At 38.2% G+C, this 21,342-nt stretch overlaps 1 protein-coding gene and 1 long non-coding RNA gene across 3 annotated transcripts in view; one reads left to right on the top strand and one right to left on the bottom strand.

The window, feature by feature from the left end:
* IFT81 (intraflagellar transport 81) overlaps positions 1-18,188 on the top strand; it is a 43,625-nt gene extending 25,437 nt beyond the window's left edge. For both annotated transcript variants that reach the window (XM_076352615.1, XM_076352614.1), the window contains 8 exons: positions 4,369-4,518; positions 6,468-6,596; positions 7,728-7,817; positions 8,843-8,929; positions 10,580-10,651; positions 10,743-10,828; positions 15,673-15,718; positions 16,668-18,188. In XM_076352615.1, the coding sequence (XP_076208730.1) occupies positions 4,369-4,518; positions 6,468-6,596; positions 7,728-7,817; positions 8,843-8,929; positions 10,580-10,651; positions 10,743-10,828; positions 15,673-15,718; positions 16,668-16,850 (843 nt within the window). In that variant the 3' untranslated portion in view covers positions 16,851-18,188. The remainder of the gene's footprint in view (positions 1-4,368; positions 4,519-6,467; positions 6,597-7,727; positions 7,818-8,842; positions 8,930-10,579; positions 10,652-10,742; positions 10,829-15,672; positions 15,719-16,667) is intronic.
* LOC143167317 (uncharacterized) lies at positions 14,417-20,999 on the bottom strand. The gene is made up of 3 exons (XR_012996535.1): positions 20,167-20,999; positions 19,738-19,944; positions 14,417-15,618 (listed from the first exon to the last, which is right to left on the bottom strand). It is a non-coding gene; the product is annotated as an uncharacterized LOC143167317 (long non-coding RNA).
* Positions 21,000-21,342: the final 343 nt, after the last annotated feature.

Raw genomic sequence — 21,342 nt, 5'->3', positions numbered from 1 at the left:
ACTGGCATGAATAAATCATCAGTTTTATTGATCTGTGCATTTTCAGTGATAACTGAAAATGGTTTTTCATTACAAATATTCTGATAGATCCAAATTATTAGTAATGGCTACTTTAATACTTCTTTCCTGACCAGAAGCAAGCACTCCTAGAAGAGATATCCTACTTAATGCCAATGAAGAATTTTCCTGATTGATCTGTCTAATGAGCAGGCTGTAGGATACTTTCATTTTGATAGATTGAGGTAATACTGCTCATATCTTTTAGAAGTTTGTCCTTCTATGTATGAGTTATTAACTATACCCAAGAGTGGCTGTACTAGCTTAAATTTAGAGCCTCTTAAGAAAAAATACTGCAAATCTGTCATGATCAGGAACTTTTCCTAACTGAATTTTAATACTTTGGACAGTCTGTATCCCGTTAATTGGTCTAGTTAGAAAATTAAAACATCTGTTCCTCAATTCTTAATAAAAATAGAGATAGTCAGCTAAGATTTTCTGCAATTATTGTGCTTATGCAAATAATTTTACTAACAAAACTGTTTATTTGGAACCTTGTTTAGATTATGCATTTCAGAAAAAAATCTTTTTTTTTTTTTACAATTAATACTTTATTCTCTGTAGTACTTTCGTATGAAGAATATTTTGATTACTACAACACAATCAAATTGATACAGTAATCTAGCAAATACTATTTTTAAAGATTTGACTCGAAAGTGAGGGATTAATCTGGGATTTGTTCTTTTCTGAAAACAAACTTACCCATGTTCTCCTTTAATGATAATCTTGGAATAAGAACCTTATGAAAACTTCACACGGGGCAAATGTTAGTTTTAAAGAGGCGAAATGATGGGCTTACAGTGAAAGCGTAAGACTAAGCATTAGAGGAGCTGGGCTTTGATCCCAGTTCAGCAATGCACCGAAGCGTGTGGTCAACATGCTTATGTTCTTTCCTGGAGGGGGGTAACCTGCCAGACTCCATCTCGTCCTGGAGAAGCCATTTTAATAGCCGTGATTCGATTTTGTCATATTTAGAATTGTCATAATACTTAATTACCTCACAAAAGTGTGGTAAGACTTAATCCGTTGATAGCAATCACTTTCAGATTGTAATAAGTGGAGAAGCATAAAGTACTAGCGTTGCGGGATTCTTTCAATAAAAACGGAACGTAATACAGGAAATCTGCCCAGGGATGCTAGATACCTGCATGCTGCAGGACATCATATGAGAGATCAAAGTCCTGTTTTCATTCACTCTGTTTCATAATCGAGATTCCATGCTTGTTACGTTACAGTCACCCATAAAAATAGCCAAGCGAAAAAGCGTAATCTTTCTTTGCTTTCCTTTGGATAGTTTTTATATCTCAGGGGGCTCTGACTCGGCTAGCAAACATGGGTCTCCAGGCTTGTTTACTTTAACTGCTAACTCAGTGCCAGCATTTGGTTCTTGTCCAGTCATTTAAGCTTTGAAGCTTAAATAACTATTTGTATTAAGTTGCTTGAGAAAGAAAAGCTCACTAGTGGACATAGCCTTGAATGGTACATCACTGCGGGCACTGACAGATCCATGGGAATTCTGTAGGTTGAGCCTGCTGAGTTTCTACGCAGGGAGCAGTTGACCTGGTCTATGGGAAAATGCTGCTGCTCAAAAATGGATTCCTTTTGGTTAGTTAACTTTAAAGTGATACGGCTAGGCCATGTTATTCTTTTGTGAACTATTCCAATTATTTAAAAGACCTTTTACTGCAGTAAAATACCATGTTTTATAGCATTTTAAGGGCTTGATTTTTCATCTCTACATACAGATGGGAGCATGAGATGTATAAAGCTTCAGAATTAATGCTTATACAAGTCAAAGCACTGGTATTGTAGAGGCAGCTTATTTTTAATTTTTTGAAACCTACGGAATGATTCTTACCTTTTAGGCTGCAGAAACCTAATTTTGCCATAACATCCCTACAAGCTGCTGATTTAAGTGGAGTCAAATCTAATAACTCGAGCTCTGAATTTGGCCCTGGATCTAAAGAAGCCTTCAGTTAGTGAGATTTTGAGGGGCTAATCTCTGCTGCGTTTGGAGTAGATGAAGTCTTTTGAAAATTCTGCCAAACTATTGATTGATTTTCTACAGATATTACCATTTTGCTACCATTGTTTAGATCTTGTTTGCTGCAACAAAAGCGATGTGGAAGGTTAAGTTTCTTTTAAAAAGCCAGAGATTGCAATGGAAGATGGACATCCATCTCCTAAAATGAATAGGTTTCTCTTGCCAATGTGAGCAACTTGTAGTTCGTTTTGGATGAAATTTTTATTATACGGTCCTAACTTAATCAACTAATAATAGAACATTGCTGGAATCAGTTCTTTAATCAACAAGATCTTTTGACTTCCATTGTAAAATACATTATGCTTGGAATATTGAATATGCAAATACTCTACCTCCCACTCGAGCTATTTTCAAGACCTTAAAAGTAGCTATAGAAGTGAAGAGAATAATAGTTTGCTTTTCATCCTGGGATAAACTGACAGAAAATCGTTCAGAGTTGATAGCTGTGTGTGGTCACATACTAAGTAAGTTTAATCCTTTACATCATTCTTTACTATATTCCACTGGTCAAATGAAATATCTCTGCAACTACTCGATCAAGACAGATGACTGTGCTTCCCTTAAATTTTCCTCAGTTAGTTGGAGAGATTGCATTTATACTTTCATAATCTCTTGAAAATCACAGAAAACTTGGTATTGTCTAAGCAATAAAAAAAAAAAAGTCTTTTGTATTAACTCAGTCGATAGACTTGAATTTGCTGTGAAAAATAATTAATTCTGGTAAGACTATATTAAGTGTGCCAATAATATAACAAAGACAGTATGACTGTAACAGAACTGCCTCCGCTGTGCAGTGCTGTGGCTTAGGTGACCTTGTCTATCCTTGTCCTAGGTAGTACGCACAATGTAAAATGGTATTCCAAAGCCACACAGTCCAATCTGCATAGAGCACATTGAGTAATTTGTGGGTTTGTTCTTTCACCAAAAACGTTTATAGCTTTTGGCTTTAAAAATAGTTCTGGAGCATAGCAAGAGAGAAGCAGCTTTGGCCTAGATATTGCACAGGATGGCAGATGAACAGGGTTGATTTCATTTTGGGCATTTTGCCCAGGACACTTTTTATAGAACATACAGTTACTCTGGGGGTTCTGAGGCTGTGGTCACATTGGGGTTTGGGATTTATTCTTTAGAAGGGAGAGGCATCATTTTGCAAAAAGAAAAATTAATGTGAATGTCAAAATCTAAGTTCTTTTATGTTCGAGTTTTAAACTTGTATCAGTGGTAGTGGGACTCCTATTTTCTCCTTGGGGCTGCCTGTTTTATGCTCGCTCTGCACACGCTGAACCCCTCCTCGTCAAGGAACATTCTGAATCCTGTTCTTACATCATTTACTCTAATAAATTTTATTTGCTTTCCATCTCTGGATCTGAATGCATTTTTGAGCTGTGACTGGCATTTGCCTCACAGCTCTCACGTAAAACATAAGAGTAAGAGCTAAGCCTGTTTGACAGATGGAAAACATTAAGGCAAAGAAAAATATTACATGTTTGTTTCAACACCTGTATTTCATATGTGTTACAAATTGAGCACACACGGATTCAGATGTAAATTAGCTAAGGCTGTTGATCTGTAAGGATATGTAATATTTTGCTTAGTCTTTAATAAAAATATAAATTCTTCATTACTTTAGATTTTGAGTGAAATATATATTGCATTTCTCTGCTTCTATGCAAGGACTCTGCTTTTATTTTTCGGTTTTTAAAAACTTAGCCAGTGATATCATTTAGGTCTGCAAGAGTCAAGGAAAGAGAACAACAAATTTTAACTACTGAGAACCAACATTTAAAAAAGAAGTAGTCTTTTCCCATGCCCTCTTCTCTTCCAATTTTTCTGCACTTTCTTATCATGTTTCTTGGTCTGCAGAGCTCTCTGGGGCGACACACGGCTGATGTGGTGCTCTGTTACAAGTGCAAATTACTATTACATTAACTTTTTTATTATCCATGATTCTCACAACATTTTGCAAAGAGTAATTACTTTTCCAACTGTCAAATGGTGGTGAGCAGAACCAAATGATCTCACTATTACAAATGAGTGAGCTGGAACAGAAAGCAATAGAGCTGGTTTTCTTGATCTCGCTCAATGAACAAATGCAGAGCTGAAAATAAATAGACCCTGGGAATCCTGAATTACAGTCCTCTGTTCTAAACGCTTAATCTTCAATATGCAGTCCAAATAGGATAATTACATTTTATATAGCAACAGTCTGTGATAAGGCCCTTTTTTTGCTTTAAGTTAAATGATATTTCTATTCTCTCTCATTCCAGTTTAAACACTATGTTAATAAGCTCCGGAGCAAAAACACGTTTTATAAAAAGAAGCGACTGGAAATAGCAGAAATTACAGCTGAGTATGGTGTCCTCCAGAGGACAGAAGAACTTCTAAAACAGCGCCACGAGGCTATTCAGCAGCAGTTGGTAATGCAAGCATTTACTGCTACCACAGTCCATCGCCCTTGCTTCCCTGATAACGGCTATATAATAAGATGGATGTTGGTTTGTTAGTTTTTAATGTATATCATCCTCAGCTCTCCTGCTGTCATTAGGGTATAAAGATTATTTTTGTCTGTTGGCTATGCTAAGCTGCTGTACTTTATGTTCAGCAACTGTTTCGTGCAGGCAGTCATGACTGTTCTGCAATTTCTTTTTAGACTGAGGGGCTTGACCCTGCTTTTTAAAGTCAATGGTAAATCTTCATTAACTCCAGTCAGAGCTAGGCTGGATTCTTAAATTAGTTCTTGGTATCCACATACATAGTAAGGGCTTTGAAAGTTATCAACAGCAAGTAGGCTTCAAGTTACTGCTACAAAATATAGAGGAATGGTATTTTAAAAAAGAGCGAGCAGGAAGGAAACATTCTAACCCCAGAATATTTAGAAGAAAATGCATTTCATGGTAAGTGAAAAATTTAAAACCGGATGAATGCTTTTTCTAAGCCAGAACAGCAGGAGAAGGATTTCTGCTATGTATAACTGTAAGCGTTCAAAGAATATACACGCATCCCAAATGCAGAGATTCCCTTTTTAGTTCACAAAAATCTACTGCTGTAGTATTTTCTTCTAATACCAGTATTTTTGTTATCAGAATATTTTGTTTTTACTTATATCTGTTTTGTTATATAAACATAAAAGTATTTGCCTTATTAAAAGAAAATTCAAAGTGTGAAAATACACGGGATAGACTTTGGAAAGATACTCACAAAGATGCAGTGGATGGTGTCCTACTATTTCAACGGGGCATTCATTGTTTAATTAAAAATAAAACCAGAACTGCTACCTGGGTAGAAAGAAGCACCTAAGCAGTAGGATCAGAGCTTTTTCTCGTGATTGCTACTCGGCTAGAAGGAAGGTGTGTGGATGTGTCGTTTCACTTATGAAGTGTTTATTTACAGCAGGATAACTAACATACACTAGTCATCCCACAGGAAAATCACAGCAGAGACAGAGCACTAGAAGTTTTTCTGTGAAGTGGCTACACGTGGTCAACAGTATATTCTCATTCAGGTCTGACCTTTTCTAAACTACCGTGTAGTAAAACTACAGAGCTATGACTTCATAAAGTTCTTACCACCAGATGACTAGTGCACACTTTTTCCCCATAGAATCAAACGTACCTTTCCTAGCCCTGGGCATAATGCACTGTCAAGCAACATGCTGCTATTAAAGTCTGCAGACTGCTCCCATCATGGTAGCAGTAGCTATTAGTCGAGACACATCTTTTCTTAAACGTACGGTTGTAAAAGGTTTTTGAGGATAACGGACTTGGAGTTCATAGACACATGGCACTTTTAAGAAGGAATGTTTTGCTTTTTAACGAATTGTGGATGCGTAAATCAACACTTAGCTTTCAGATTACAAAAAATACCCTCCTTACATACTTAATGAGCAAGCATTGCTAAAGACCATTGCATCAACATATAATTAAGTGTAAATTTTATGTAATGTAATGCTAGAATTTGGTAAGATGGTATTAGTATTACTATAATGAATACAATACTTACTTAGTCTTGCTTGACGGTTGTTTAAAAAATAATTAGCTACATCTTCAGATTAAGCATCTGGATTTTACACGCTGAAATTCTTCAGAGCCTGACCTAAAGCCCACTTTACTTTGTGAAACTTTCTGTTAATTTCGTTGGGCACTGGATGACCAAATAGTGTATTCACAGAAAGTTGTTATTATCCTACTATACAGGCACTAGACAAAAAGTTAGTTGTTGTGGCAGCTAGACTGTTAATCACTTTTAAAATAAATCGATTACAGTACTTACCGTTTCCACTTTCTTACAATATTTTGGCTCTATGAAGGAACTTGCTATGTTACTCGATTAATGGACTCACATTCAGCATTTTTTTTGGGGTCTACAGCAAGCTATTGAAGACAAGAAAGGTATTTCTGGATACAGTTACACCCAGGAGGAGCTGGAAAGAGTATCTGCAGTAAAGAGTGAAATGGATGAAATGAAAGGCCGGACACTAGATAACATGTCTGAAATGGTGATTTTTGTCTTAAACTATTGTATTTCCTCAATTTCAATATCTGGTTCCTTAGCATATAAAACCAAGTTTAATTTTTTTGGGGGGGGGGTAATTTTCATTTAATCTATGGTTATATATATAAAAAAATATATTTTCAAACAGTATGCCTCTACAAAGGTAATTGAAAAAGCTTACCAAAATGTGCATTTCTTTTAATGTATGAAGAAGAAATTCAGAATTATAAAACAAAAAAGTAATCCTACTTTCCTCCCCTTCAGAAACATTAGTGATATCAAGTCTTATTGTCTTTGGGTTTTGACTTCTTTGTGATTTCAGAAGTGGTTTCATATTTGCACATTATTTGAAAGAGATGAATGGTTTGAATCTTCGACACAATATTTTTCTAAAATGTTTCTAAATCACTGGAGTTAAGCATTTGTTAAAAAAATACTTAATATGCTTAAAGAGCTAAATATCTTGTCTTGTTCTCTATAGCCTAATTTTCAATTGCCCTTAGATCTGTCGTGTTTTAATTTAACTTCCCACATAGCCATAGAAGCAAGACAGAACTTGAATTTCTAATTTGAAAATATTATAAAAGAGCAAAAAGCAAAATAGCATTCTTTGAAATCATTAGGGCACTTTTAAAATAAAGTGGTATAATTAAAGTAACTCTCAAATAGAAAGCTGGATCAAATTTGAATTTTCAGTATAAATATTTTAAAGCGACTCCATTTTAGCGTTTTCAAACTTTATTTAACCTATGCAGGCAGGTTGGTTGGTTTGTTTGTTTTCATAAGGGTTTCTTCCTTTCTCTCAGTCCACCGCTATGCAACTCCCTCATTTTCCCCTGCTCCTTAAGCTCTTTAGGTGTCTGGCACATAGGCTGTCTTCTGGACTTCTCTGTGATGTTCTCAGTTGAAACAAAGGGAGCAGAATTTGTCTCATTTGTGCTAATGACCCCACTGCAAGATGGGCTCTTTCCCTTTGTTAATTAGGCCTGAACTTATATTATATCTAGTTCAGTCTTCATCACGCATTTTTTCTCTCCGTATTTTGATTTTCTTATCTTCATTTTCACATTGCTAATTCTATAAAAGTACTCTTAGTATCATATTGTTAATGTATGCTATTTTGTACCTCCATCAGGTAAAAAAACTGAATACCATGGTGGCAGAGAAGAAGGCCAGCCTAGCTCCTGTTATCAAAGAACTGAGACAGTTGCGTCAGAAGTGCCAAGTTAGTAGAAACGCTTCTCTCGTTCTGTGTAAATAAAGTCAGAATCACAAATAAGTCTCATTTATGGATCTCTGTAGTGCTGTACAAGGACATAATCAACTCTGAAGGAAAGCTGGAAATAGCAGAATGGGTCAACAGTGATTTGCAACAGGCAACATGTTAAAGACTGGAATTCATAAAAGCTGACAGTGCAGGCACAAAACCAGGCTGAAAATTTTGCCCTTTATAGCAATTAAAAAAAATCACTACACCAGGGGAAAATTTTAAAAATCATGGTTCAAAACCATAGGAAAGTTAGTTTTGAAATTGGTTTCAAAGCTTTTTCTGCATCTCAGCGCTAATGACCTCAACTAACGCTGACCTTTTTCAATGGATTGCAAATGTCTCATCCAAGTAGTTGAATACATTGATCTAAGTCCTATATTAGCCTGTAGGAATGACAAATTTATCCATTTGTTTTCAGAATTTTAGAGAGAGCTGAAAAAAAAAAGTCATTCAGGTCCACAGCTGCTTTAAGATGGCTCATTGCCATAGAAGTAAATAGAGCTATCCATTTACCTATCAACCGAATTTCCAGAAAACTTACTTTTAATGGTTCTAGTCAAAGTGTCAGCAAATGAAATCCAGCTAAGGGGTTTGTTGTGTACAACTAGAAAGCTGGCTTTTCATAGGTAGCAAGTATATCAATCCTTGCTTAATCTCTATTTTTATAATTATTTTTCCTTTCTTCTTGCAAACGCTGCCCTGTTAACCTGCTGCATTAAAGCTGTGGATGCGGCTGTAAAGAGGAAATTTGCATGCTGTGTTGTGGTGTATACAGCTGATCCTCCAGTATGCGAGCGGAGGCTAGTGGCTTCCCCGTGTGTAATAATACCCACGTGCCTGCTAGGTTTATGTAAGTGTCTGTGAGTGTGCCAATAGCTGAGGTTGATGTGTGAGACCGACAAGAACACAGTCTGCCTGAATGTCACATGTCAGTCAGTTGAAGATTTCATTTATGTACCCTTTTGCCCTTTTCACATAAGGAATTAACTCAAGAATGTGATGAAAAAAAAATCCAATACGACAGTTGTGCGGCGGGGTTAGAGAGCAATCGCTCTACACTGGAACAGGTAAGATGGTGGCTTGTTCATGCATATTAATAAATGCTGTGCAACATGTTCTTCACTATGGTACAATATTCTCCCTGCCTTCCCTCTGGATATGGAAAGTACAAATCCATTTCAGGTGGAAATGAGTCAATGGTGATCCACAACTATGCAAATCATGCCTGAAGCTGCTGTGGACTAGCTACAGTCGCACACATCTCCTGTTCTGAATAGCAACACATGAACTCGTGGTACATCAGTCCATCCACCAAAGTCCAGCTTTGATTAGCAAGAATGCTGTAAAAGAAGATGCATCTGCCAGAAATCCTGCTGACCTAGATAGTGTCTGTTAGGAAAGAATTTGACCATAAAATAAGGATTAATTTATCAAGCCAAATCTTTATATGGATTTTGCAGGTTCATTAAATTAGGAACCAATCCAATGGATAATTAATGTACTGAAATTGATGGCAAAGATACTTCATTAAAGTGACTGTCTTGCATTCTTGCATACAACAGTTTTTTAAAAATACAACCATATAGGTATATCTAAGAGCTTGCGTGTATGTAGTTTATACATTGCTCGAACTATAGCACTTTTAGGAATGGAGGTGCCTAAACCACCACAATCCTTTAAGGTGGGGACAGACACACCAATATTAACAAGTTTATATGAATCTGCTTTATCTCACTAGGTCACCTCCTGGGAATTTGGTCTGGGCTTGACTTTTCAAGGGCTTGCCCACATAAGGGATATAAAGGGATATATAAAAAAAATTAAATAAATATATATATTTAAAAAATATATATAAAATAAAAAAGGCATACATTTAAAGTGTGGGTGGATATATAGATAATTCTTTTCCTGCACTAAAAGTACGTTTATATGGCTTAATCCAAGCAAAATAAAAGAATCCACAGATGAACCTACTATGAAGTAGACCTTCTGTAAGAACTGTTTTACAATAGCAATCAAGGCTTTTTTTCTTGGCAGACAAATCTGAGTCATTTGCTAACACATGATGACAATCGCATCCACTGATTAAGCTGGACATGACTGTCAGCAAACTCTTACAGTTGAACAGTAGAATTCCGTTTTCCAGCTGATGGTCTGAAAATCACGTGGTGACAGGGCTTTGGAGTTGACAACTGCTGTGTGAGCTGGAGTACATGAATTCCATTTGGATTATTAGGGTTTTTTGGTATGGACCATTTAGAGACGGGACTAACCCACTATCTCCATACTCCTCAACATTAATTATCGATTGCTAATTTACATACTATTAACATGTCTGTAGCTTCTAACACATTTTGCAGATGTGTTCCAGGAAATGCTTATTCACAACTGTATTTAGCACTTACGATGTGCTTAGGAGAAGAGTCTTGGCAGCACTTGTGAAGTGTCTGTTAGAAGTCAGTCATATTAATAAACACCTATTAACAATCACTTAGCATCTCTGACGGTGACTGAAACTGCAAATCTAAAAAAATCAATTGTCTTTCACTTTATAATTTGAGCTTTACAGAAGTCTCTTTTATAAACATTTAAGAAATTGTCAATTCAGTATTATGCCTGTTTTTATTACGGACTCTCATGGTTTATATAGCAACACAGGGCACCTCCTGCGGACTTTCAGTTACAATGTCCTTTAAAATCTTACTCTTGTACTACAGGAAGTGAAAGGACTTCTTGAGGAGTGTGTTCAGGAAGAAAGCAACTACCGGTATATTAACTGCATGAAAAGGGTAAGATCACAAGATGGACCAAATTGTTCATTGTGAAATGAAATAGGAATTATTATATGTTTTTTTTTTTAAATTATGTATTTCTTTATAGAATCTAGAAATACAGCTGCAGCGTGCTAAAGAAGAAGTGAAGGCATACGTCTCCCCAGACCCACAGGAGAGACGAAAGGCAATTCGGTAAGTATATTAATGTGTTTCCTTTGTGTTAACTTGAGGATATTCATAAATTGAGGCTGAAGTTAGGAATTTTCTCACTGGCATTTGAACTGGAGGAGTTCACCTGATAAATTTAGAAACACTATAATAATCTAAAAATAAGCATCTCAAATTCCAGTATATACTGCTGTAAACCTACGAGTTCTCTCAGACATACCAAAAGATTTTCCCTTCCTGCTGGAGATTATAGGCCCCAGATAGCGGTTTTAACTTGCAGCCCCTGTTGGCAGAAGCTCAGAGAAGCCGCGCTTCAGCTAGGTCCTGCAGGAAGTGTGGCTCTACCAGACATAACGCCTCTGCCAAGTTTCCCCCTGAGACTCCAGCGTGCAGGAGTAGGTGGTCTACCACCTCTCAGAGAGCAACCACATGCTGCCCTCAGATTCTGGCCATTTCTTGCAGATCTTCTGCTCTTCTTTCAGGTATCATAGCTGTCACCATCACTGGTACAGGAATGGAGGACTGCATATACTCATCCTAAATGGATTTTGTTTTGCTCCTATTTGCAGTTCTTACTGGAGGTAGAATGAATACTGTTCTGCACCATCACATTAACCTTCATCTTTACGCTCAATTTAATTCACTCCAATGAAAAGACAGTTGCTTCATCCTGTGAGTTTTTTCAGGACGCCTTGCCTTTGCCCGGTAGGGAGAGAAGCAGAAAAGGTTATGAATTGAGCTGATGATTTTTTTAATGTAGTTTTCCATCTTAAATGATGCAGTCCTGCCAAAGACTGAAATGTTTTCTGAGAATGAGATGTTTTGGATTAATTATCTGTGCTAAGAAGTCTAAACGTTACCATGTCATATAGATTTTTTTTTTTTGCACTTTACTGCATACCAAATATTTTGTAAAAATATCCAGTTTAAAATTTTGTACATGTTCAATCTTTTAATACAATATAAAAGTTGAAACAAAATTCAGGCAATACAGTCAACAAGCTGGTTCAGCCCCATCAAAATTAAACATGAGGAAAATCCAAACCAAAACATTTATAATTTTCATTTGGTAAAAGTGTCAAAATTTTATTCTGTTTTTTATTCTTCATAATTACTTTTTCAAAATTCCTGAGTTTTGCATGAAATAGGAATTCCGTTTTCCAGCTAGTTTTGTCTTTGTCCCCCCCAAAATTTCCTAGATCCTAGATCCTAGCTGTCAACAAAATAAACAAGCTTAGATTGTTGTCACTAGTTTTACAAAGTGGTCTTTGGCTTTCACACCACAGTATTTCTCAGTCATGAAAGTATTTATCAAAACAGTAGTTTTAAAATTCATGTTTGCTGGGTTTGATCAAGGGTCTTTTTGTTTAATTTTTTAAGGAATGGAATGAGTGAAAAACACTCTGATGTTTTGAAAGGAGGATTGGGTCTCCTTAAAGGTGTAGTCATTACTGTACCAAGCAATCTCCACAGAGTATTAAATTTTTAGTTCAGAGCAGAGGGGGCATCAGCTCTGCCTTGTACCTCTCCATCTCACAGTCTGCATCAATCAGCTTTCCTACAGTTTGCTTTATTGCTTAGGCTTTAAAAAGCCACAGCAACGTAGTTCCTTGATGTGAGGCTTTTTCTTAGATTTCTGCATTTGTATTTCAGAGACAGGACAGATTGTTGCTTGAGATCTGTGTAATCTGTCATGTCAGAGCTGTGGTTCATGTACAGTCTGCTGTACATGTGCCAGAATGCTTCACAGAATTGTCCCATTCACAAAACAGTTTAAAAACATGGCTGAGTGGCAAAGTAAAGATGGAACTGCTTAATTAGATAATTAATAATCATTCTACATTCCTTTTGAAAGCTTCAGACGATCCAACGTGCTGACATCATAACAGGAAAAGAGAAACGGTGGTTGTCCGTCACTTCTCAAAGGAGATGGAAGAATAAATTCATTTCCCAAGATATCTGTCCTCTTAGGACTTTTTACCTTTCAGAATAATTTCTGGACCATTCTGTTGTAGTGGTGGCAACGAGGGAAGCACCGTTAGTTGGTAGTATACGTAATCAAATGTCATTCGGTATCACCAGAGGCAATTTCTTCACTCATTGTGGAGTGAAAAAAGGCAGTGGTTGACCACAAAGATTTTATGGGCTCTGGAATGGGGCCATTGACAGGGATAGCGACGTGTCAAACTGAGTGAGAAAACTCCAGGGTGTCCCTCAGGAGACACAGAGATGAGATCTTCTTCCTCTATCAGATCCTTCATGAACCAGAAGTTGTCCCGATGCATGTTGCACTGGTATCAGTGGAGCTGCATCTCCTGCGGATCTAGAACATGAGGCAGAGGTCACTAGGAAATGAAGGGCTAGATTAATAGCCATCACAGAGACCTTCTGCAAGGATCTGAGGCAGGAAAATGTTTAAACACCGTGTAGCAAACAATGTAGGAAAAATAAAAGTAAGAAAAGAGACAAAACTACTAATGTTAGGGTGGGAGAAGAAAAGGACGAGGAGATAGAATGTGAGTGGAGGCTAAGAAGCCTCTTATTGCATCTCACAAAATAATGGAAGGCTGTAGGAAATACAAGATTTGTCTAATGAAAGATGATGAAACAGCAAAATTAAGCAGAAGGATGAAAAGAGAAGTGACTGTGAGAAAAATCTTAGTGATGGTGTGAATATTCATTAGTATGAAAGGCAAGACAGCTCAGCCAAGCAGCTGAGAGGAAATGCAGGTCAAACAGCAGGCGCTGTCCTTTTATGGCCTCGCAGGGAAGGGGAGGGTCTGAGTTTATTCACAAATGCTAAGCAAAAAGTGCTCCAGCTGAAATACTTGCGAAATGAACGTCCACAATGTGAGTATTCACACAGACAAGCCATCAAAGCCAAATGCTGGAATTAAGCGTGAGTCCAACTGTGTAATTCCAGGTATGGTGAGGAGAATGTGAACGGAGCATTACCACTCTCTCTGCTGTCCCTGTTTCACTTGCTAACTGTGGGCACAGAAGCTAGGGAAATTATCCCTCTCGCAGTGACTATACACATTTTTGACCTTCTGTAAGAGGTCGCAGACCCGTCGCGTTTAAATGAATTACACAAAGTACAATATAGAGATCTTCGCAAGATATAAAATGAGACGACAAAATTTTTTTCTAGACATCCTTTTAGAATGTGAATGTATTTTTCAGCAGGCACTGGAATGTAAACGGAGTTAAAATGAACCATAAATAGAACAGCACTTTCCTAACAACGTATTGAACAAAAAATGTCTCAATTCCGACCCTCTTTATTGAATATAAACTCTCTGTTCCGTGGAGTCACTTCTTAGGAATGTGAAAAGTTAATTTTCTTCTCTAAAAATAGAAAGTTGTGGGTTTTTTAATGAGGTTCAGTTGCATTCTTTCCAGTCATCATTATAAATAGTAAAGAAAAACTTACTAGGAAAGCCATCTAATCTTCTGACGATTACTTTGAAAATGCTATTTAAAAAAACCCAAAAAGTACGTTCTTGAGGCCAAATGTGTGTGAACATATGCTGTGTGCCAGTGGAATTATTTCCAAGTGGAAACTGGAATCAAGAAGATTCAGTGTGGCTTTCCGTCTCTTTGATTTGGTGAGGATTGCTAGGGATCAGCTGTGCAGCACAGCACTTGGAGCAGCCTCAAGACGGCTCTCATTTGTTCTGGCTAGAATTGTCCAAGAGCGAGAGATCATAAAACGATCCAGTTTCATTCCTCGCGCGTCCATTCTGCAGGGAGGATGGCAGGCAGGCCCAGGTGGCCAGGGGCCCCAAGTGCTCCAGTCAAAAGCCTGGAGTCCTTAGTAGAAATGGAAGGAATATAAGAAATGCAATGCCTTGGTTCTACGCGGCTGCTCACCGCGCTCTAGCAAACCTTCACGCCCTGGTATCATGAAGGCTGATATTTCTTTCTGGAAATTAGGATTTCTCTATGCAAAGGTCTTCTACCCTGAGCAATTTGGAAAGTTCTTTAGATGAGCTGGGTTATCTTGTATTCCGCTAGCAAGCCCCAACCTCTAAGCGTACCTGTTACACACAAAATATAATAACTGATTTTTTTTTTTCCGGTGAATCAGTGAAGAGTTTTTTTATTGTCACATTTCAATATATTTTAAAATAAGTACATAGTAATGTATCTGAATCGTGCTGTTATGGTTTGCGTATTATATTGTCAGGTTTCACGTATCAAGTTTGCATATGTCAGAAGGTGATCCAGCCACATGTTACAGACAAAGGTGTACAGCCAAGATTTTTAATAACGAATGTCAACAGTTAACGCTTCTAAGCCTATATTTAGGCACCTAAATGTGACGGCTGTTTTCTGAAAGTGAGGAACACACAGCAGTTCCATTGCAGTCATTGGATTTGTCAAACCTGGGGTGAAATACTATTCCCCTTCATTCCTGTATTTTCCCACTCATTCTAACGCTACATTCACAGCAGTTAAGGGCTGTGGATTTGTAAACTCTGGCGCTTGTACAAATGAGGCCACTGGCTAACCTCAGAATGTCACCGGGATAAATGCATTATTAAAAAGGGATCAAGCATATCTTACCTAATGATCTTGCTGTTGTCTTCAAGCTGGAAGGAGCGGTAATCATGCCTGCTTCAAAAATGTAAGAGATCTTACCCAATATCACTTTTCCCAACTGCACAACTGGGAGAATCGGAGATCTGATCCTTGATGTCAAGGGATATGTTGTCCAATGTCAAAAAGGTTTCTTCACGCTTCCCCTTCGATCTCATTTATGAACCTCCCAATACTTTCATAATTTTCCATGCTTGCATCTTTATTCTGTCCTATTACATAGAACCAAATAAAATCATAATAAAATTATTTTATATTTCCTTTAGAGAACAGTATACACGAATGATCCTTGAACAAGAAAACCTTGGGAAGGTAAGAATGAGGTTTTTACCTTGTAAAAACATTGTACAGTTCCTATTTTTGTGGGGCTTATTACCAAAGGCTGTGGTCAGTCTTTTATAAAAAGCATATTGCAGCCTGCAAAGAAAATTCCATTACTGCTGGCATTGGTAACTAATACCCTGAAAAGAGATCACGCTCGCTCTTCAGGGCTTGATTTCCTGCAGAGTATAGCATGAGCCGCTTGTAAAAGATAGTCAAACAGCTTAGCGTGACAGCACATTCCCTGAAAACCATTTGGATAAGAAACTGAAACATGGGCATAACAAACTGTGCCAGCTCAAATTTTATGTTGTATATAAAGCAACCCGTTGAAGACAATAAATTTTGAGCCTGTCAGCCTTATCACTGTTATTAAAGGCCAGGGGATCATCAGCGCAGCAGTGTTAAACAAAAGCAGTTGTCCATTTTTAATCTTGTATGAAGCTCAGATCAGCATGGACGAGGCTAGGCTCACTGATTCACACTAAACATCTTTCTTTTATTAGTTTCCTTTTTATGAGCGAGTCTGTGAGCGATTTCTACAGGTTTGGGCTGCCCCTATTAATAATCAGTAGCGGGTTTCATTGTAAAACATTAATTTCATGTTTATAATACCGTGATACGAATCCATTGCAGCTTGCAACTTGATACTGCAAGAGCTCTGTATGGAAATGAACTCAGAATTTTAGCATAACTTCTCAAATAGATAAGACTATTACTTAGGCGGTTTTAAAACATTGAAATAAGTGTCAATCCGTACAAAGCAGAAATCTGAGTCCCAGGCGTTAATGCATTTATCACTCGCAAGGAGTGTTGTCAACTTGAACAAAATAATATTTCAGTAGCATATAAAAATCTTTGTCATTCCAAGCTGCCTATGCAAGCAATTTTTGTGGTGTAGAACTGTTCCAAAAATCTAATATTTTTGTATTTTTAACAGAAATTACGAGAGAAGCAGAAAGTTGTACGGGAAAGTCACGGGCCAAATATGAAGCAAATTAAAATGTGGCAGGATTTTGAGCGGTTAATGGAATGTAAGAGAGAATGTTTTCTGAAACAACAAAATCAAACAGCCATTGGTCAAGTCATTCAGGAAGGAGGTAAAGATAGGCTTGTATTATGAATTCTTCCTTCTTGATACCAACATAATGTAAGAAGACAGTGTGTTGGCTTCCTAAAGGTAACCTTTTACTAAATATTGTTGTTTTCATCATTTTGACATAAATTTGTTGTACATTCTTTGTTTATCCACCAAAACCAAATAGAGCAACTAACCACTCTACGGAGCTTTTCCTCCATTGTTTAAGTGACAACATAGCATGGTTAGGAAGATCTGTTATGAGAGCTGCACTAGGGTGAACCTCATCGTAAATCTTTGTTTTATGAGGCTGGGAATGGCATGCATCTGCAGAGAGATCAAAGGAAAAGAAATCCTTCTCCAGGGTCACAGAAAACTTACGTAATTGCTCTGCTCCTTATTCTGTATCACTAAGGTTACATTTTTTGAAATTGTATAATTGTGGCCCTCCTGGCTTGGCCCTCTCCTTCCCTATTGTCTTTATTCATCTAGTGTGACTGGCAAGAATGGAGCCGTTTTCGCTCTGAGCTGCACAGACCTTGCCTGCACACTCCTAGTCATACTTTCCTTGCACGGCTGAATTCAGCTGATTGTGCTTCCAGGAGTCAGTTTGTTGCTACAGCGTCAGGAGTAGGTTCTGAGAACAATTACTTGGATTCCGAGCTTTTTCCATTATCTTTTGTTGTTGTTTTTAACAGACGTATTTTTTCTTCTATTTTTTCTGAGTTGCCCATGTGACAGTGTAAACGGTGGTCAACTAAAGGCTTTCTCCATTGAGGACATTTTGTGCTGTTTTGTCTGTGCAGCGTGGTTCCAAAGTGATTACACTACCCAAAGAGGGTCATCCCAGGGATGGAGGGTTATTGATGGATGTAAATACGGCACAGTGGCTCTTGCATATGTTAGGGTATGCAAAACAGGTAGATAGGCAAGGCTGCCAGCCAAACGCTGGCTTTGACCTGTGAGCCACAGGCAACCGTCACTGCCCTTAAAATTGCATCACGAGACCCACAACTGACCCAGGGTAAGAGGAATGTAGGTGAGGCTTGAAACTGGCCCTCAGGCTTCCTCATTTCAGATGAGCGCCTCTTAGCCACAAAGGTCAGAAGCAGAGAGGTAAGTCTGCGGGACCAGAACCCCTGCGATTCTTCTTTAGTCTCTTGGCTTATTAAATATCTAGATAGGGTTGTGGGTTTTTTAATTTTTCCTGCCTGAAGTAAAATGTCTTTTCAGGACATAAAAAATAATTTCGCTTTCTCTGGTACCTAACTATGAGATCTTCTGCTGTTTTCTAAGAGAGAGTATGGTAATTATATAGTTCCTAGTTTGCCTTTGCATTGAATATATTTGTTAACAGAACTAAAATAAAATCTGACAACTACATTTTGACTGCCTGGTATTCATTTTTTTAACATTTCCTAGGTGAAAGAAGGTAAATTGTTAGTGACAAGTAGCTTGCTGGGCCACAGGCAAAAGAGGTTTGAATGGGTCATTTAATGAAATTTATTTCAGATGCCCGCCACAGGGTTGAAAACTGCAGTTCATGTGTAAGGAGCGGGTCTCAGATCCATAGATTCCCAGGACATCCTCATGTAAGCCCTCCCACACTGCTGAATAGCTGAAGATAGTCTTTCTCAACAGCTGCGCGTTAATCTTTCCCAGGCCAAGGAGAAGCAGCACATTTTCCCCTACGCGCATTTTCAGTGCGTGTGGAAGGAAGGCTGTTGTGTAGGGCAGTGGCACAGGTGGAGTGGCCGGGGTGGGGAGAATGTGCAGCATTGCCACCACCCACTGCTTCCATGAGTTGATTACATGGCAGGAGAACGGGCTTTAGTAAGGCACTGAAGGGAGACCCTCTCGATTGGGAAGGGAGAAGCTCAGGAAGAGGGCGTATGCAGACTATATAGTGTGGGCACAGCCATCTCCAGAGACACCTATACATTTTCTCCCTGCTAGCCCTGTACCATTATTACCATACTTCACCTGCATTGCTCTGTAGGGCCTGTCGATCTGAAGAAAGTTACGGTAGTCACATACCTGGCCTCCTAAAGGAGGGGTTTGCTGAATACTTGCCAGCGATAGTAAAATAGCACAGACAACTAGATGCAAGACACGCTGAAAACATAGGATAATCACCAAAAATGGGCATTTAGGTTACTTATGAATCAGTCTATGGGTCAGAGTCACCAGACAGGGCAGGGAGAAAGGGGATTTTATATCCTTCAAGTCAAAACTTTTAACAAAACCCTAAAATCGCTATTTGACTAGACCATTTGAGCAAAGAGGTATTACACGGATTAGCCTGCTGCCCAGGAAAAAGCAATGCTTTTGAAATTCATAGCAATGATGTAGAGTAAGATTGAGTATAATCATTTTCTGTTTTTCTGTTCAGAGTTACCCTAAAAATAGTTCTTCTTTCTTCCTTGCAAAAACAGTTTATTGCTAGTTACTCAAAGATGACGTGATTGTTGTTCTGATCTGATTAGCGTTCTGTCATTTGTACTGCACCAAGAAAGGGCACACAGTTTATACACTACAGCAGCAGCAAAATGACTTTCTGAGTTGAAGCAGAAAATCATAACAACTGTTATGAAAAGAAAATTGGAAAAACTCAAACACTATTTTTAGCTTTTTATATAAGTGGACATTTAATAAATGCAACTTTAATGGATTCTGTTCACTGGCTTTTCCACCTAGTTCATGATTTGACAGGAGCGTTCAGAAATCTTTGACTGAATTTCACAGTTATAGCTTTACTTCCTAACTTGCAACAAAAAGCTTACTTCTGATTTTTTTACTTTGTTATTATTAACAGCCTAGCTGGTTAACTAATAAGATTAAACATACCATATGGAAAAATACCTGCCTTTTCCTTGTGAAGTCCAAAGAAATAAAAAATGTGTGTATTTAAATTTGGGGCCTCAGCACTTACCAGATTTCTTCCAGTTGGAACACTGATCCGAGCAGTCACTCATGAGCAGCAGCTTACTTTGTTTCAAAGGGCTTCTCCTTATCTTTACCCAGAACTGGATGAGGAAGCATTCCAGCTATAAAACTACTATAGTATTCTGCAGTTTTGCGTTATTTAGTCACGTTGACTTCAGCTGTCCTTGGAGCTACAGGCAAGTTCCACGCGGACCTAAGGGATGAAATAGTTGGCGGCATCAGAAATAGGCATGAGAAAACAGTACATCTACCGAGTTACATGACCAGCCATTTTACCATCTGGACATCAGATTATTTTGTTTCTATTAGTGGTACCATTTTACTTCCATTTGAACTAGAATAGATAAAAGAAATGTTCGTAGACTTCCTTAAGTAACCCACATCTAGGAATACTTATTTGTATATCTTTACTCACGTGGATATTACTACTAATGAAGCCATATGGATATAGTTGCCCACAATCATAAGTTAGGTCCTGCTACTGTATTTATTGTGTTTAAATATGCTGATTTCCAGAGCTTTCTTGATAAGACTTTCCTACAGTATGCTGCTGCTCACTGTTATAAAACACAATACAGCACAAGTATTTAGCAACAGTTCAGTGCCTAGAAAATGTCCTCACAAGGAGGATGTTCTGATTAATAAGCATGGATAGTACAGTCCCCAATAAGCAATATAAAATCTGTTCGCCAAGTGACTTGCTGGTTCAGGAACTGGAAATGAAGTACAGAGCTGCTTCTCCTTAGATCCCTAGTTCATCTCTGGCCCAGATGAACAGCGACCGAAAGCTCTCTGCTGACTACCTCGTGGCTGCCCTCAGCAAGTGATCTATGCAGAGCGATTTGGCAGTATCAGTCCAATTCCTAAATCACCACTCTGGCAGTGTTTGGCGAGCCTGGAGCCAGCTTCCACATGAAGGCAGACAGATGTATGACTGAAAGACCACAGAGACTGAAGTGCCGTCACCCGAAAGGTGTCCCTTTGGGAGAAAGGTCATGACACATTGACACAGTGGAGTGTGGGAAGCTGTGACTCCGTCGTCTCATCTGTGGACGAGGAGAGCGCTGGGGCTTGCAGATCTGGTTTCTCTCGTTGGCCCTGTATTTGCTCAGACTTAAGTGAAAAAAATAGAGAACTCGGTCTGAACGTGTGCCCTGTGTTATCATTTGTAGCAGTAGGTTTCCTGCTGAAGGAACGCTGTTAACTCTTCCGCTGCCTTTCTCTACTGCAATCTGTAACGGAAACAGAATTGAAATTTTCATGGACATGCCAGTGTTCCAGTGAGGAAGTATTACACATATCAACAATTTTATCACAACGTACCACCTGTCCGGGCAACACCCAATTGGGTAGTTGTTTTTTAACAATCAGAATTTGACCTATTTCCAGCTTGTTTTAAAGAGTCCTCTAAATTCTCAGCATGAATTTAAAATGGGTTCTCCAAATTCTCAGTGTCTCTGTTTCTGTAGCATTAGTTCCACAGTAGCAGTCTCCAAACTCCCAAGGCAATCCGTTTTATTCCAAGGTCACTGGGTAAAAAGGGTATTTTTCACAATTGCATTACACTGATTTTCATGATTCCTGTTTACAG

This window comes from Aptenodytes patagonicus, chromosome 15 (assembly GCF_965638725.1).
Source record: "Aptenodytes patagonicus chromosome 15, bAptPat1.pri.cur, whole genome shotgun sequence".
NCBI lineage: Eukaryota > Metazoa > Chordata > Aves > Sphenisciformes > Spheniscidae > Aptenodytes > Aptenodytes patagonicus.
This window is presented reverse-complemented; position numbering and strand designations above follow the sequence as displayed.